Genomic DNA, 16,156 nt, shown 5'->3' on the forward strand with positions numbered 1-16,156 from the left:
TTTAAACTACTACAATAATAAAACACCAGGGTTTCCTAAGATTCTTTAAATTTCTTCAAAAACAAAGCACTGGAAGTCCTCAAGATTCTTTAAAATTCTTTCGAATATAAAACACCGGAAATGCTCCGAAATTTTTTAAATTAAAAACAAATATTTAAAAAGTCCTCAGAAATAAAACACCAGTTTTTCCGAGATTCTTTTAACCTTTTTCAAAAATAAAGCACCAGATGTCCCCCGAAATTGTTTAAACATTGTTAAAAACAAAACATCGCAGATCTCTGAGTTTTTAAACTTCTTCAAAAATAAAACACCAGAAATCCTCTGAAATTCTTTGAACCCTTTAAAGATAAAACATCAGAGATCCTCAAGGTTCTGTAGAATTGATCAAAAGTAAAACACCTGAGGTTCTCCGAGATTCTTTAATCTTCTTCGAAAATAAAGCACCAGAGATCGTAGAAATTCTTTAAACATCTTCCAAAATAAAACACAAGAGGTCCCCGAGATTTTTTAAACTTCTCGAATAATAAAACACCAGATATCCCTCGAGAGTCTTTAAACACTTTTATAAATAAAACATGGCTGATCTCTGAAATTTTTTAAATTTTGTCAAAAATAAAACACATTCGCCATTAACAATTTTAGATCCACACTCAATGTAAAATTCAATTCTTCTCTATAGTAACCACAGGCACAATATTTCTAAAGTTATTGTAAACAGATCTTGTTAAATTTCGTTATCCTCTCTTAGATACGTTTGAAAACCAAACTTTTTTGTTCCGTCAGTTATAATTATTTAAAAGGCATGGAGACATAGCGCTAATTGTCCAAGAATTTTTGAGGTTAGTTGAATCATTTTCAACAATGAAATTCGTGACAAAGAGTTGACGTTTTAATATGAACTTAATGGTTGAAATTCTTACCGTAAAAGTTTGGCAACCGCAGTTTTAAACGATTCTTCATAAATTTTAATGGGAGCTATCTGTGCAATTAGCTCCATCGGTTCGGACGTTTTTTCGCTTATCTCGGGCGCGGTGCGGTCGTCGAATTAGGGCCCTTAAAAGTTTTTCGTAAATAAAACAGCAGTTGTTTGGTCCGCTATATACCGTGATAATGTGAAGGGTGTAGGAAAAAGAAAGGGACCCTCGAGCGTGGCAGGAGATTTGTGGCAGTTTTATTTTCTCGAGAGAGCGAACAGGATGGCACTACAAACAATAAAGTCCACGTTATTATATGTGCCTCGCATTTGAATGGCCCCTATTGTACAGCCAAGGCAATAAAGTTAGCTTTCCCCATTCGTCGTGCACTTTACTAGTTTAGCGCCTTGTTATGGGTTGATTGTCATATTTTAAAAAGTTTGCTGTCGCCGGAACGGTCGATTTGTACACGCGGTAACTAAACAGAATGAGCAAATAGAGGCGTCCCACTTTCCCGAATCGCCGGCACGGAAAAATCGGGTGATTCCCCTGGAGTTAAACAAGGTCTACAACTTGTAAAGCTTGTTTTTATTCGGCGGAAATTCGGTCTAAAAGTTATAACAAAATATTTACATTGTAGACGATACGCTTTCGGTTTCCACACAAGCCCTGCAAGATTGCATTCAGGAGATTTACCGCGTATGTAAAGAACGATCAAAATAAAAACGCGAAAATAATGTGCACACCATCTTTCCGGCACTATTTACACGTTGCGGTATATGCAGAAATATGAAAGTATGTTTTATGTTTCGAGTAAAGCCGTAAACATAGCTACTGGCTTTCACAGTTTATGACCGGGGTATCTTTATCTATTAAACATTTTCACTCGGGTGGAGGACAATGAGTTTCGCATTTTATAGCGCGGTCTTTTCACATCGCTTTTGTAAGGAAATAGAGCCATCCATGTAGAACGCGGCATTGTGTGGCGAAAATTTCAAATTGCCTCTCAACCTCATCCCCAAATTAACCCCCATTCTTAAAGAAAATCAAATTAGGAGAGCGCCATCTCTGAACGATCCATTACACTCGCAAACCGTTCCGCTAGAGAGCGCCACACTTACATCTCGCTAACGCGCCACCACCCGATTGACTATAAAAGTCCGCGCGCGACAGTCGTACGTGTTAAAACCGGTCCGTCAACCCTATCTTTCCGGTTCAGCGAGTCATTATTACAGACATTAAAACGGTTTGTTGGCAGCTGCGATTACTAGGTACACTGTTGTGTGCGGAGTTCAATTGGAACAGGTATAAATTGCGCTTGATAAACCTGTTCATTATGTGTTTGCTATAGTTTTAATCGAATTGATTTATTGTGCCGTGATTTATGAATTTGCAAATGAAACGTTATACCACTCGGTTGACGGGATTAATTACACACTCTTTGATTGGCGCGAATGTCCTGCGCGCTATTGAAAATTTAATAAATGAATTTTCGACGTTTGTCGCATGTAAATAAAATAATTTAAATTAGTTATTTTATGAATGTGTCCTAGGCGATTTAGGGGATGAGTGCATCGATGATTTTAAATTTAAATGAATCGCAAATGGATTTCGTCGGGGTTTAATACGATCAGTGCGATGCAATATGAAGGGGAAATTAATTTTTGACAGGAGGAATTATTTTTGCAGGCGGGGTCAGTGGCATAGAACTTTTTTTAGAAAACTACAAAAGTCAAGTATTCTTAATTCATTGTCCCGAACAATTGTGTTCGGGTCAACTCAAGTCAGGTCAGATCACGAACGGATCTCTACTTGATTTAAATTAAAAACTAAGGTCGTCCTGTGGTCTCCCTTGCGGCGGCTCCTCGCCAGACGAAGCTGTTGTGGTTCCTGAGGAGGCGGCGACGCTGAAGCGAGTATTATTAGACATCTCCAAAACTCCGATTGTTGTTAAATTTGATATACATTTTAGGAATATTGTGCAGGTAGTGAAACCGCAACTAAAATTTCTATAATTAACCCCACCAACATTTTGATGACATCGCCTCAGAAGTTTTCGAAATCGTTTCAAAAATAACAAACCAGAGATCCTCTGAGATTCTTTAAACTTCTTTAAAAATAAAATATTAGGGATCTCCAAAATTCTATAAAATTCCTCGAAAATAAAACATCAGAGGTTTTCCGAGATTCTTTAAACTTCATCAAAATAAACCAACAAAGGTACCCCGAGATTCTTCGAACATCTTCGAGGATAAAGCACTAGAGGTCTCCAAGATTCTTTACACTTCTTCTAAAATAAAACTCTAGGGGTCCTCGAGATCCTTTAAATTTCTTTAAAAATAAAACACCAGTGATCTTCCGAAATTCATTAAACTTCTCCTAAAATAAATCACCAAGGGTCCTCGAGATTCTTTAAATTTCTTTAAAAATAAAACAAACGAAGTACCCGAGATTATTAAAATTTCTTTAAATATAAAACATCAGAGATCTCCAAAGATTTTTAAAATTCCTCAAAAATAAAACACCAGGGGATTTTCTTTAAAATTCTTTCAAATATAAAACAACAGAGATCCTCCGAAATTCTTTAAACTTCTTCCAAAATAAAACAGGAAGAGTCTCCGGGATTCTTTAATCAGAAGTCCCCGAGATTCTTCGAATTCCTTTCAGATATAAAGCACCAGAGATCCTCCGATATTCTTTAAACTTCTTTAAATAATCTGAGAGCTCCAAACTTCTTTAAAAATTCCTCAAAAATAAAACACCAGGGGATATTCTTTAAAATTCTTTCAAATATAAAACATCAGGGATCCTCCGAGATTCTTTAAATTTTTTTAAATATAAAACATCAGAGATCGACAAAAAAATTTAAATTCCTCAAAAATAAAACACCAGAGGGAGGTTTTCCCACATTTTTTAAAGTTCTTCAAAAATAATCCCATAGAGGTCCCCCGAGATGCTTTGAACTTTTTCAAAAATAAAATATCAGAGGTACTCGAGATTCTTTAAAGTTCTTCAAAAATAAAGCACCAGAAGTCCCCAAGATTCTTTAAACTTTTTTAAAAATAAAACATCCGTGGTTCTCAAGATTCTTTATTTAAACTTGTAAAATAAAACATCAGGGGTCTTCGAGATTATTTAAATTTCTTTAAAAATAAAACATCAAGGGTTCCTGAGATTCTTTAATTTTTTTCAAAATAAAACATCAAAAGTCCCTGAGGTTTTCGGAGATTCTTTAAATTTTTTCAAAAATAAAGGACCAGACGCTCCCTCAGATTCTTTAGACTTCTTGAAAAATAAAATATCAGATGTACCCGAGATTCTTTAAACTTCTTCAAAAATAAAACACCGAAAGCCCCCAAGATTCTTTAAAATCCCTCAAAAATAAAACGCTATAGGTTCACCGAGATTTCTTAAACTTGTTCAAAAATAAATCATCAGAGGTGTCCAAGATTCTTTAAATTTCTTCTAAAATAAAACACGAAGGGTCCCCGAGATTCTTCGAAATCCTTTCAAATATAAAACACCAGATATCCTCTGAGATTCTTTAAACTTATTTAAATATCAGAGATCTCCAAAATTCTTTAAAATTCCTCAAAAATAAAACATTAGAGGTTCTCCGAGTTTCCTTAAACTTCTTCAAAAACAAACCAACAAAAGTCCCCGGAGATTCTTTGAACTTCTTCAAAACTAAAATACCAGACGCTCCCCGATATTCTTTAGACTTCTTCAAAAATAAAACACGAAGAGTCCCCAGGATTCTTTGGATTCTTTAATTAGAAGTCCCCGAGATTCTTCGAATTCCTTTCAAATATAAAACACCAGAGATCCTACGAGATTCTTTAAACTTCTTCTAAAATAAAACACGAAGAGTCTCCGACATTCTTTAATCAGAAGTCCCCGAGATTCCTCGAAATCTTTTCAAATATAAAACACCAGAGATCCTCCAAGATTCTTTAAACTTCCTTAAATATCAGAGATCTCCAAAATTCTGTAAAATTCCTCAAAAATAAAACACAAAAGATCCTCCGAAATTTTTTAAACTTGTAAAATAAAACACGAAGAATCCCCGAGATTCTTTAATCAGAAGTCCCCTAGATTCCCCGAATTCCTTTCAGATATAAAACACCAGAGATCCTCCGATATTCTTTAAACTTCTTTAAATATCAGAGAGCTCCAAAATTCTTTCAAATTCCTCAAAAATAAAACACTAGAGGTTCTCTGAGATTCTTTAAACTTCTTCAAAAATAAACCAACAAAAGTCCCAGAAGATTCTTTGAACTTCTTCAAAACTAAAATACCTAACGCTCCCTGAGATTCTTTAGACTTCTTAAAAAATAAAACACCAGGGGATATTCTTTAAAATTCTTTCAAATATAAAACACCAGAGATCCTCCGAAATTTTTTAAACTTCTAATATAAAACACAAAGAGTCCCCGAGATTCTTTATTCAGAAGTCCCCTAGATACTTCAAATTCCTTTCAGATATAAAACACCAGAGATCCTCCGATATTCTTTAAACTTCTTTAAATATCAGAGAGCTCCAAAATTCTTTCAAATTCCTCAAAAATAAAACACCAGAGGTTCTCTGAGATTCTTTAAACTTCTTCAAAAATAAACCAACAAAAGTCCCAGAAGATTCTTTGAACTTCTTCAAAACTAAAATACCTAACGCTCCCTGAGATTCTTTAGACTTCTTAAAAAATAAAACACCAGGGGATATTCTTTAAAATTCTTTCAAATATAAAACACCAGAGATCCTCCGAAATTTTTTAAACTTCTAAAATAAAACACGAAGAGTCCCAGAGATTCTTTATTCAGAAGTCCCCTAGATTCTTCGAATTCCTTTCAGAGATAAAACTCTAAAGATCCTCCGATATTCTTTAAACTTATTTAAATATCAGAGAGCTCCAGAATTCTTTAAAATTCCTCAAAAATAACACACCAGAAATTCTCCGAGATTCTTTAAAGTTCTTCAAAAATAAAGCACTAGGGGTCCCCAAGATTCTTTATTTAAACTTCTAAAATGAAACACCAGAGGTCTTCGAGATTCTTTAAATTTCTTTAAAATTAAAACACCAGAGATCCTCCCAAATTTATTAAACTTCTTCAAAAATAAAACATCAAAAGTCCCCGAGATTCTTCGAAATCCTTTCAAAAATAAAACACCCGAGATTCTTCGAGATTCCCTAAATAATTTAATTAAATATAAAACATCACACTCCAAAATTGTTTTCAAATTTCTCAAAAATAGAACACCAGAGATTCTCCGAGATTCTTTAAACTTCTTCAAAAATAAAATACCAGACGCTCGCCGAGATCTTTAGACTTCTTCAAAACTAAAGCATCACAAGTTCCCAAAATAATCCTTGAACTTTTTTAAAAATAAAACATCCGAAGTCCTCAAGATTCCTTAAAATCCCTCAAAAATAAAACGCCAGATGTTCTCCGAGATTTTTTAAAATTCTTTAAAAATAAAACACCATAGTTCTCCAAGATTCCTTAAATTCGTTCTAAAATAAAACACCAGCGGTACTCGAGCTTCTTTAAATTTCTTTAAAAATAAAACACCAATGATCCAGCGAAATTCATGAAACTTCTTCTATAATAAAACATCCGAAGTCCCCGAGATTCTTTAAATATAAAACACCATAGGTTCTCCCAGATTCTTTAAACTTCTTCAAAAATAATCCAACAGAGGTCCCCCGAGATTCTTTGAACTTCTTCAAAAATTAAACAACATTAGAGGTACCCAAGATTCTTTAAACTCCTTCAAAAATATTTATTTGAATCAAACAAATTCTGAACAGGCTAATAAACAAATATTAACAACTTTCATTACAACGAAAAAAAAAGAAAACACTCTGTCATAAATTAAGGAAAATCAACAGTAATTCAATGTAAAATGAGATTTTTAACAACGAAAAGGAATTTAGAGAACATTTGAAATTAGGCATTTTATCCTTTGTAGTCAATCTAGTGACCGTATTTAGGATTATAACGGGTGGCCATAATAAGCACACAGACTATGTATTAGTGAATTATGAATTCCTACACAGGTTTTTCATTGATATATTTGTATTAACTCGCAATAATTTCATCTCCGTATATTACAAAATTAATAATTTAATATTTGTTAAGAAAATCTTGATAAATAATGTAATTTCGGAGATTATCAAACAAAAATCGACACAAACGTCTAACAGACAGATAGACTGACAGACAAAGACACATACATATGGAAACAGGAGGTTATTTTCCATACTCTTGAAGCCATGGAACATCGAAAAAAAATAGCCATTGACCGGGTAGACTCTATTACAATACTTCCTTAGCTTACGTTCGGGCAGTAAAAATTCAGCCAATATCATTAATAATTGAGGAAAGAGTATCGGACCTAGAATAGAACCCTGCAGAACTCCAGATGTTACATTATGCTTACATGAAAACCGAGTTATAACAGATAGTTTAGACATTTCTTTTTTTTTAAAGCAATTAAAAGGGGTGTTTGCCCTTAATATCGTCGTGCTTTCTTTGATCATCTGCTTGATTGAAACCCGTTATCTGCAGGAACGTCTTGTGACTTTGTGTCCACGAAACAACGGTATAAATAAATCTGTCTTGTTAAGTGAGATCTACTTCCTTAGATCGTCGAAGTAAATGTTGATATCCTCTTTGATAACGGTAAAGTTGCGTTTGAAGTTACGGAGAAATCGTCGACTGAATCGCAGAAAGGGACGGAGTGTTTGTCGTGTAGGAACGTGTCCATTTAGAAATTTCAGCGCGAATTAAGTCCTCGGGCCAGCGTCCACTTGCCAAGTCCAATCTGTCGGAAATATCCGTTTGACCTCCTCTAATTAGCAGTGGCACGTTAAAACGTCTCCCCATCTGTTGCAGTTTCGAGGAATCCACTAATAAATCACACCAACAAATGTAGTATCCCACATAATTATCGCAGCCGCAAAACCGCTATATTTAAACCGCTGATCAAACACGTATATTCAGTGTTAAATCTGTCGTTGAAATAAAACTACAAGCCCGACGTTTGTATGCAAAAAGAACATCGGTAATACAGGATAAACACATAATTTATAACCAACAGACGTTTTCGTATTCTCCGGCGATACTCCGCAATATATCTAGGGGTATTTACGGGACGCGCCGGTACAGGTGACAGTTGAATGTTACATAAAGCCGGTGGAAACGTGGCGCTCTTGTGGGAGGGCATAAAATTCCACGATAGGGGTGTAAAAGCCCTCCCAAGATGCCACTCTCCGGACGAGTGATGATGTCGCCCGAATGTACATATTTATGCCGCTAATTTCCCGAATTGCGAACGGCGTTTTTAGCGCGATGAAACGACTAACCCTGTGGCGACGGAGGATTATGCGGATGTGTAGCTTGCGGTTTAGTAACTAGTTTCGACATGTTCGTAATTGCGACAGAAGCGGCGCGGAAGATGATTTAAAGCAAATTGATATAGTGCCGGAACGCGGATTGAGGAGATTGGCTTTAGGGGCGAGAGCTTTGTAAATTTGAAATTCTATGACGCTTATGATCGGAATATTATTATTTCGTGGGGAAGTTTAAGCTCGATTAGCGAGATATAACGTGTTGCGAACACCGCGATTCGTTCGGATACATTAAAAAGACTGAAGTTGGTTGAGATTAGCTGCGACGGTCGTCACGATATAAAAATTAAGAATATTGCGTTATTATCATTACTATTATTTCGCGATATTCCTCGCCCTTATCGTGGCAAAGATTAGATCGGGAGGCAATTACGAAGTTGGTCCGACTCGGTCCCATTATATCGAAAGTTGTATCCTTGTTCGCGAACAAATATTTGATGGTAACATATGCGGTGGATCTTCGAGTGAGCGTTTCTCTTTTTTCGCTTTTCTCCGCTCCCAGATTCAGACATCCCGGTGACAAAATACGTGTTTCGGTTCGGTATAGTTTCATTTCTCGACTTGGACAAATTCCCCTGGGGAAATAAAAGCTTCATCGACTCGAAGCTCGCAGGAGAAATTGCCCGGAACACACGGAGAGGGGTTGTAAAACTCCAAAGCTTCCATGACCTATTTCATCGCGACAGTCGCCTCATTTGCTGGATTATTAACAGTACATTCGCGACTCCAATTCCCGGTTACTTTAATGTCGTTCGCTTCGTCGTTTCGCTAATTAATTAAATCGTTCGTTTTACTAATTTGGTTTTGATTGGCGTTTTAAAAGGAATTGGCTTTCGGCTTCGTTCCCTGGAATTACAGCGTAATTGGACTTCGCACGCCAGAAAAATACACCAGTTAAAAAAAAACTGATAAATTAAAATCTTTCGTTAACGAAACGTATTTGCATAATGCGAGCGAATTTTCTCGGAGTTGCATTTGCAGACGCGTGTCTGATATCCATTTGGTGGAAACGACGAAATTACATTTCCGGTTGTTACGGTTATTTTTAAGTCGCGTGAGAGCGCTTCAATTACATCGAGAAGAATTGCATTTGGAACAAAATCACTTAATCCAGTTGAATCATATTCACTTGCGGAGTTCCGTTGAATTCGGGATCTTTAAAGCTTTGGGAACTTTCGTGCTTGAATGGTGGTATTAAATGTTTTTAAATGACATGTGCATTACGTAAACGAGACGTCGCATTTATGTACTTCTAATGCCGCTCGTTATGGTGATGCAACCGGGGATTTAAGGTTGACGTAACGTGTCACAGTTGGAGCTGTGAATACAACCGGAATCGAAAGCTCAACGTGTGAAGAAAATGGCACATTTTTATTATTTATATTTACGATGATCCAAAGAGTTCAAATTTCCGCCCTGTTTCATTTAAATTAGAATTACATAACAAAACTATGAATAGCAATAATCGAACTTTTTTTATATCGTCAAAATGATCGCAAAAAATCGATAACCGCTTCAATCCATGAACCCCATCTTGTCAGAACAGGTTCTGGAGGCAATGGACAATCCGGTAAGGCTCCTGGAAGGCTTCAATCGTCAAATGAGCTTTAAGAAATACTTTCTTTACGTCTAGAGACCCCATTTTAAATAAATGTAGAAGACCCCTAATGTTATGATTTTGAAAGATTGAATCAATCTTCAGAGCTCCCTGACTTTTGTTTGAATTTGAAAAATTCTGTGGTGTTTTTGAAAAAGTAAAAGACAATTGGTGTTTTATTTTTGAAAGAGTTTGAAAAAGTTATGGCTAATTATGTCATATTTTTGAAAAAATTTGAATCTCGAGGGCCCCGGTGTTTTGTTTTTGAATAGTTGGAACTCTGTTTGAATTAAAATAAAAATAAATTTAAAAAACCCTTGATGGCCTCTGGTCTTGGGTGTCTGAAAGAATTTGGAAAAATCTGGGGAACCTCTAGTATTTTGTTTTTGAAAAAAATTAGAGGTCAATTGTGTTGGATTTTTACATGAATTTGAAAAAATATCAGGGACACCTAGTTTCTTGTTCATGAAAGAGTTTGAAAGAATCTTTGGTGCTTTTATTTGGATTTGAAATCCAGTTCCATGTTGAAAAAATCGAAGCAGTATGAAAAAAAAAACTGAAAAAATCAAAAATGAAAAATTATAAACAGGAAAAATTGCAGAAGAAAAATCGAAAAATGCATTAATTGATGAAAAATCTCAAAAATTGAAAAATTAAGATTGCGAAATTGAAAAATTGAAAATGTTAAAATTAAAGAACTAATAAATCGAAAAATCCAAATGTTGGACATCGAATAATTGAAAGATTTAATTAAAACCAGAAAAATTGCAAAATAAAAATCGAAAAACTGAAAAACTAAAAATGAAAATATTCGAAAAGTATAAAAAAGAAAAATTTCAAAATATATAATTGAAAAATCGAAAAAGTAAATACATATTAAAAAATTTTATTGAAAATGGAAACTTTTAAACATTTAAAATTGAAAACTACAAAAAATTAAAAAATCAAATGACTAAAAATTATAGGTCGAGTAATTGAAAAGTCGAAAAATTGCAAAATGGTTTTGTTTTTGAAAGAGTTTGAAAGAATATTTAGAGCTCATTGACTTTGGCTTCATTTTGAAAAATTCTCTGGTGTTTTTGGAAAGTTTGCAAAATTTTGAGCGTACCTATGTCTTTTTTTATAAGTAAAAGATTATTATGGGTGTTTTGTTTTTGAAAGAGTTTGAAAAGATTACAGGCCAATTGTGATGAATTTTTCAAAGAACTTGAAAAAACCTTGGAGACCCCTAGTGTTTTATTTTTGAAAGAGTTTGAATAAAGTTGGGGCTAATTATGTCATATTTTTGAAATAATTTGAAAACATCTAGGGGGCCCCTGATGTTTTGTTTTTGAAAGATTTTAAACAATCTTTGGAACCCCTTGAACTTTATTTGAATTAAAAAAAAAAATGAAAAACTTGATGACCTCTGGTGTTTGGTTTTTGAAAAAGTTGGTAAAAAATGAGAGGCAAATTATGTTGAATTGTTAAACGAATTTAAAAAAATCTCAGGGACAGCTAGTTTCTTGTTCTTGAAAGAGTTTGAAAGAATCTGTGGAGCTTTTATTTGGATTTGAAATCCAATTCCATATCGAAAAATCGAAGCAGTAAGAAGCGAAAAACGGTGAAGTTAAAAATCGGGGAAATTTAGAAGCATTAGAAAATTGTAAAATAAAAAAATCGAAAAACTGAAAAAATCAAAAATGAAACCGAAAAATTAAAATTGCGAAATTGAAAAAATTTAAATTAACGAACTAATAAATCGAAGAATGCAAAAGTTGAACATCGAATAATTGAAACATTTAAGTAAAACTAGGAAAATTGCAAAATAAAAATCGAGAAAATGAAAAACCAAAAATGAAAATATTTGAAAAGTGTAAAAAGGAAAAATTGCAACATAATTGAAAAATCGAAAAATTAAATTCAGAAACCGAAGAATCGAAAGATTGAAGAAACGAAAAATTGAAAAATCGAGAAAGTAAAAATTCAAAAACTGAGAAGTTTAAAAAATGAAACATTCAACTGTTGAAAATGGAAAAATTTAAACATTTAAAATGGAAAACTACAATAAATGTAAAAAATCGAAAAATTAAAAATTGAGTAATTGAAAAGTCGGAAAATTCCAAAATGGTTTTGTTTTTGAAAAAGTTTGAAAGAATATTTAAAGCTCCTAAAAAATTTAATTTTTAAAAATTTTCGGTAGGCTCTGGTGTTTGGCTTTTGAAAGAATTTGAAAAAATCTCGGAGACCCCCAGTGTTTTGATTTCAAAAAATTGAAAGAATCTTCAAAGCTCACTGACTTTGCTTTGAATTTGAAAAATTCTCTGTTGTTTTTGAAAAAATTTGCAAAATATTGAACATACCTAGTGTTTTTGTTTTTTAACAACTAAAAGACTGTTGGTGTTTTATTTTTGAAAGAGTTTGAATAAAGTTTGGGCTAATTACGTCGTATTTTTGAAATCATCTTTGGAACTTCATGAGCTTTGTTTGAATTAAAAAAAAAAATTAAAAACTCGATGGCCTCTGGTGTTTGGTTGTATGTAAGAACCGAAAAACTGTGAAGTCAAAAATCTGAAAAATTCCGAATCATTAGGAAATTGTAAAATAAAAAAATCGAGAAACTAAGAATCGGAAAACTGAAAAAATCAAAAATGAAAAATTATAAAAATTGTAAACAGGAGAAATTGCGAAGGAAAGTCGAAAAATGCATTAATTGATGAAAAATCTCAAAAATCGAAAAATTAAAATTGCGAAATTGCAAAATTGAAAAATTTAAAATCAAAGAATTAATACATAAATCGAAAAATACAAAGGTTGAACAAGGAATAATTGAAACATTTAATTAAAACTAGAAAAATCAAAAACTAAATTCAGAAACCGAAAAATCGAAAGATTGGAGAAACGAGAAATTGAAAAATCGAAAAAGTAAAAATTGAAATATTTAAAATAGATCTACAAAAATTCCAATACAAAAACAGAAAACTAAAAACCGAAAAAATTGCAAAATAATTGAAAAAACCTAAAAAATAGAAAAATTAAAATTAAAAATTGAGTAGTTGAAAAGTCAAAAAATTGCAAAATGGTAAAATAGACAAATTTAAGGACGAAAACTCGAAAAATTTCATATTAAAACATTAAAAATAGACGAACTAAAAAATCGAAAAACTGGAAAATTCATATCTTCAGAATCGAAAAACTTCTACATTTAAAATATTATTTTAATTAAAAAAAAAACTGAAAAAACCTGTGTATTTTGTTTTTTAAAGAGTGTGGAAGAGTCTCCGGGGTCTCTAGTGTGTTTTTTTATACCAATTAATTTTTGAAGACCCTTATGTTTTGCTTTTGAAAGAATTTAAAAAAATCTGACTTATTTTTTATCAATGTAAGAGGGAGGGCCTTGTGTGCTTCTTTTGTCTTTTTTTTTAATAGTTTGAAAGCTTCTAATGTTTATTTTTGAAAGAGTTGAAAAGATTTTTTTAACGTGGAACAATCTAGGAGGTTCTGGTGTCTTTGAATTTTTAAAAAATATGAAACAATCCCTAGTCCCTAGTGTATTTGTATAAGAATGGAAAAGAATCTAGGGGGCTCCTGATCTTTTTATTATTATTATTATTATTATTTTATTATTTTTCAAAGAATTCGAAAAGTTCTCAAGACGGAAAAATATGAACGACCTCTAGGGTATTTTTCTTTGTAAAAAATATAATAGAATCTTGGGGTTTCTGATGTTTTTTTAAAAGTTTGAAATAATCTTGAGGGCTTCTAGTACATTTTTCTTGTTAAAGAATACGAAAGAGTCTTGGAACTCTTTTGTGTTTAGTTTTTGAAACAATTTCAATGAACCTTGAAGGCTCCTAATGCCTTATTTTTGAAGTAGTTTGGAAGTGTCTTAAGAACCGTTTGTATTATTTTAAAAATGTAAATCTTGAAGGACCCTGATGTCTTTTTTTAAAACTATGATATAATTTTGAAATCCCACGTGTTTTTTTTGGAAATAGTGTTGAGCATTTCGACACTGTGGAGTCAGATTCCATAATAACCTAAAAATGTTTAATTTCATTAATCCAAGAATCCCATCTTGTCAGAACAGGTTCTGGAGGCAATGGACAATCAAATTGAAGTAGAGCATTTTGCTAACGGAGTTCTCGGGGACCCTTTTACCCAAAACTCGGGTAGGATTATCTTTCTTTGTAGTACCGGAAAGATTAAATGTGACCTTCGCAAGAAACATCTGCTTAGGAGTATAGAAAATTCAGATTTTACGGTTTTTGTCAGATTTTCTAACCTAATATGATAAATATCATTTGATGAACCAAATTATTAGATTTCCACCTTTGTCTAAAAACATCCTGAAGGCTATAATAAAAACCCCGTTGAAAAAATAAACTTCATAAATAACTAATAACGACATCTGTGTTTTCATAATAGTTGTAATTTGTTTCCGACAATAAACCGATTGAACTTGCTCTCTACTTATTTTATTAATGTTAGCATTGACTGATTTATAACGGATCAATTGATCTTTTTGCTTGACTTACAGTCTGTCGTAAAACTGAACTATCATCATTTATTGATTACCACGTCAACGTGACATGTAATGTTGTAGAGTATAATTTATAAATCGTTAGCTTTAGAGTCTAGAGTTTACTGCATCGCTTTGTCAAAGACAATATTTATCGAATAAGCGCCCCCTTGAATTTTGATTTGCTCTTCCGCCTATATAATGCGAAACCTCATCGCTTTAGCAAACTTCGCGCTTTAATTATTTCATTAATTTTTGCAGAGAAACTCGATATCTCCCGCCGAGCGGGAAAAATACAGACCTCGAACGCCTCAAGAATCTGAACACAAGAAACCGAAGAAAGAGGAGAAAGACATGGGGCACGTAAGTATTAAAGTACGTAGTTTCAATTTTAACATACTAATACTTAAGACTTTAGATGAATTTAAAAGAGACGCTAGACATCGTCGCGTCTCTTTTGAATGCATAATTCGTGTCGTGTTTTTTGTTAATTGTGGCGTAAGTGTTTTACGCTTCGCATAAAATTTAATGCATTCTTCCCCCATTTTTACGTAATGCAGTTCCCAGCTTGAGACATAAACACGAGCTGCAATAAACGAGCGAACCAAATGCATTCGCTGCTTTATTAAAATGTAAAACGGCTGTAGGAAGACGTCGTCACCACTACTCGTCTAACAAGAAAGTACATCTCGAAATTACAAAGCCGCATGACCTAAATAACCGAATTGAACAGCGGCGTTGCATTTGCGATGCGTTTTCATCTCTAACTCGAACCCGTAATAAACGTTATTGCTCACTTATTGTCGCGTTTCCGAGACATCCGCTTTTTCATTCCACGTGGGAGGAAGCCGTCAACAAGTCGTATTTCATCGTTTCATATTAATTTTAATTTAGTGTCGTTGGAAGAGGATGAGTTTAATTTCCCATTTGGCATTCATTTTGCGAAATTATGAAAATATGGAAGTATTTATGGATGGATATAAAATTCTATTAAAATGTAAATGTTTGATGTCAAGGATCTCGCCGCGGAATTGATTATAGTACCGACAAGCCGATTCGCTTTGATTTTTTATTATGGGATGTTGTTCGAACCATAAACTTAGGTGAGAAGAATTATATTAAGCGTTAAGGTTATTATTTATGGCCGCGACTGGTTTTTTCTGCGTTGCACTCCTCGGAACTGAAGCTCGGAATTTACAATTCATACGAAGTTGTTTTGCCGTCATTACGAAGTTATTAAGCTTTCAGGTTTAATAAATGCTTCGTAGTTTAGACGCTAGAGGGCGGGCCGACGGGCGAGCGCCACACTGGGCGACAGATGACGCTGTATAATTAACGTTTCATGGCCAACTAAGATCTGGCGCCCGATGTTTACTTAAAACTAAATAATTTTTATATGGTGTCACATTACATGAATTATATTCAAATGGATAGTCTTACTATGATTAAAAAAAGACATATAGGTACTAGGCTTCTCCGCCTCCTCTTTGCGGGTTTCCATAATCCCATAAACATTTAGGTTGATAGAATAAAATTGACAAGGACTAAAATATTCTGGTTAGAAAGTTTTGAATTCGAAACGACAATTTTATGAGATAATATACATATATACATAGTGATTTTTTACAATAACTGAGTAAATTTATTACAGGCAGATTTTAGATGGGAAGTAGTATTTTGTTATTAACAGATCAACCTGATCTAGTGAGCAATAGAGAAAACTGATGGATATTGA

General features: G+C 33.4%; 1 protein-coding gene across 2 annotated transcripts in view; it reads left to right on the top strand.

Moving 5' to 3' along the window:
* The window catches only part of LOC135127245 (transducin-like enhancer protein 4), a 243,895-nt gene that overhangs the window by 209,567 nt on the left and 18,172 nt on the right, over nucleotides 1-16,156 (top strand). The window contains exon 8 of one of the 2 annotated variants that reach the window (XM_064053667.1): nucleotides 14,683-14,796. In XM_064053667.1, the coding sequence (XP_063909737.1) occupies nucleotides 14,683-14,796 (114 nt within the window). The remainder of the gene's footprint in view (nucleotides 1-14,682; nucleotides 14,797-16,156) is intronic. The other variant, XM_064053668.1, reaches the window with a different exon arrangement.

Source organism: Zophobas morio, unplaced genomic scaffold, assembly GCF_036711695.1.
Source record: "Zophobas morio isolate AGI-343-1 ecotype UQ-CSIRO unplaced genomic scaffold, CSIRO_AGI_Zmor_V1 ptg000011l, whole genome shotgun sequence".
NCBI lineage: Eukaryota > Metazoa > Arthropoda > Insecta > Coleoptera > Tenebrionidae > Zophobas > Zophobas morio.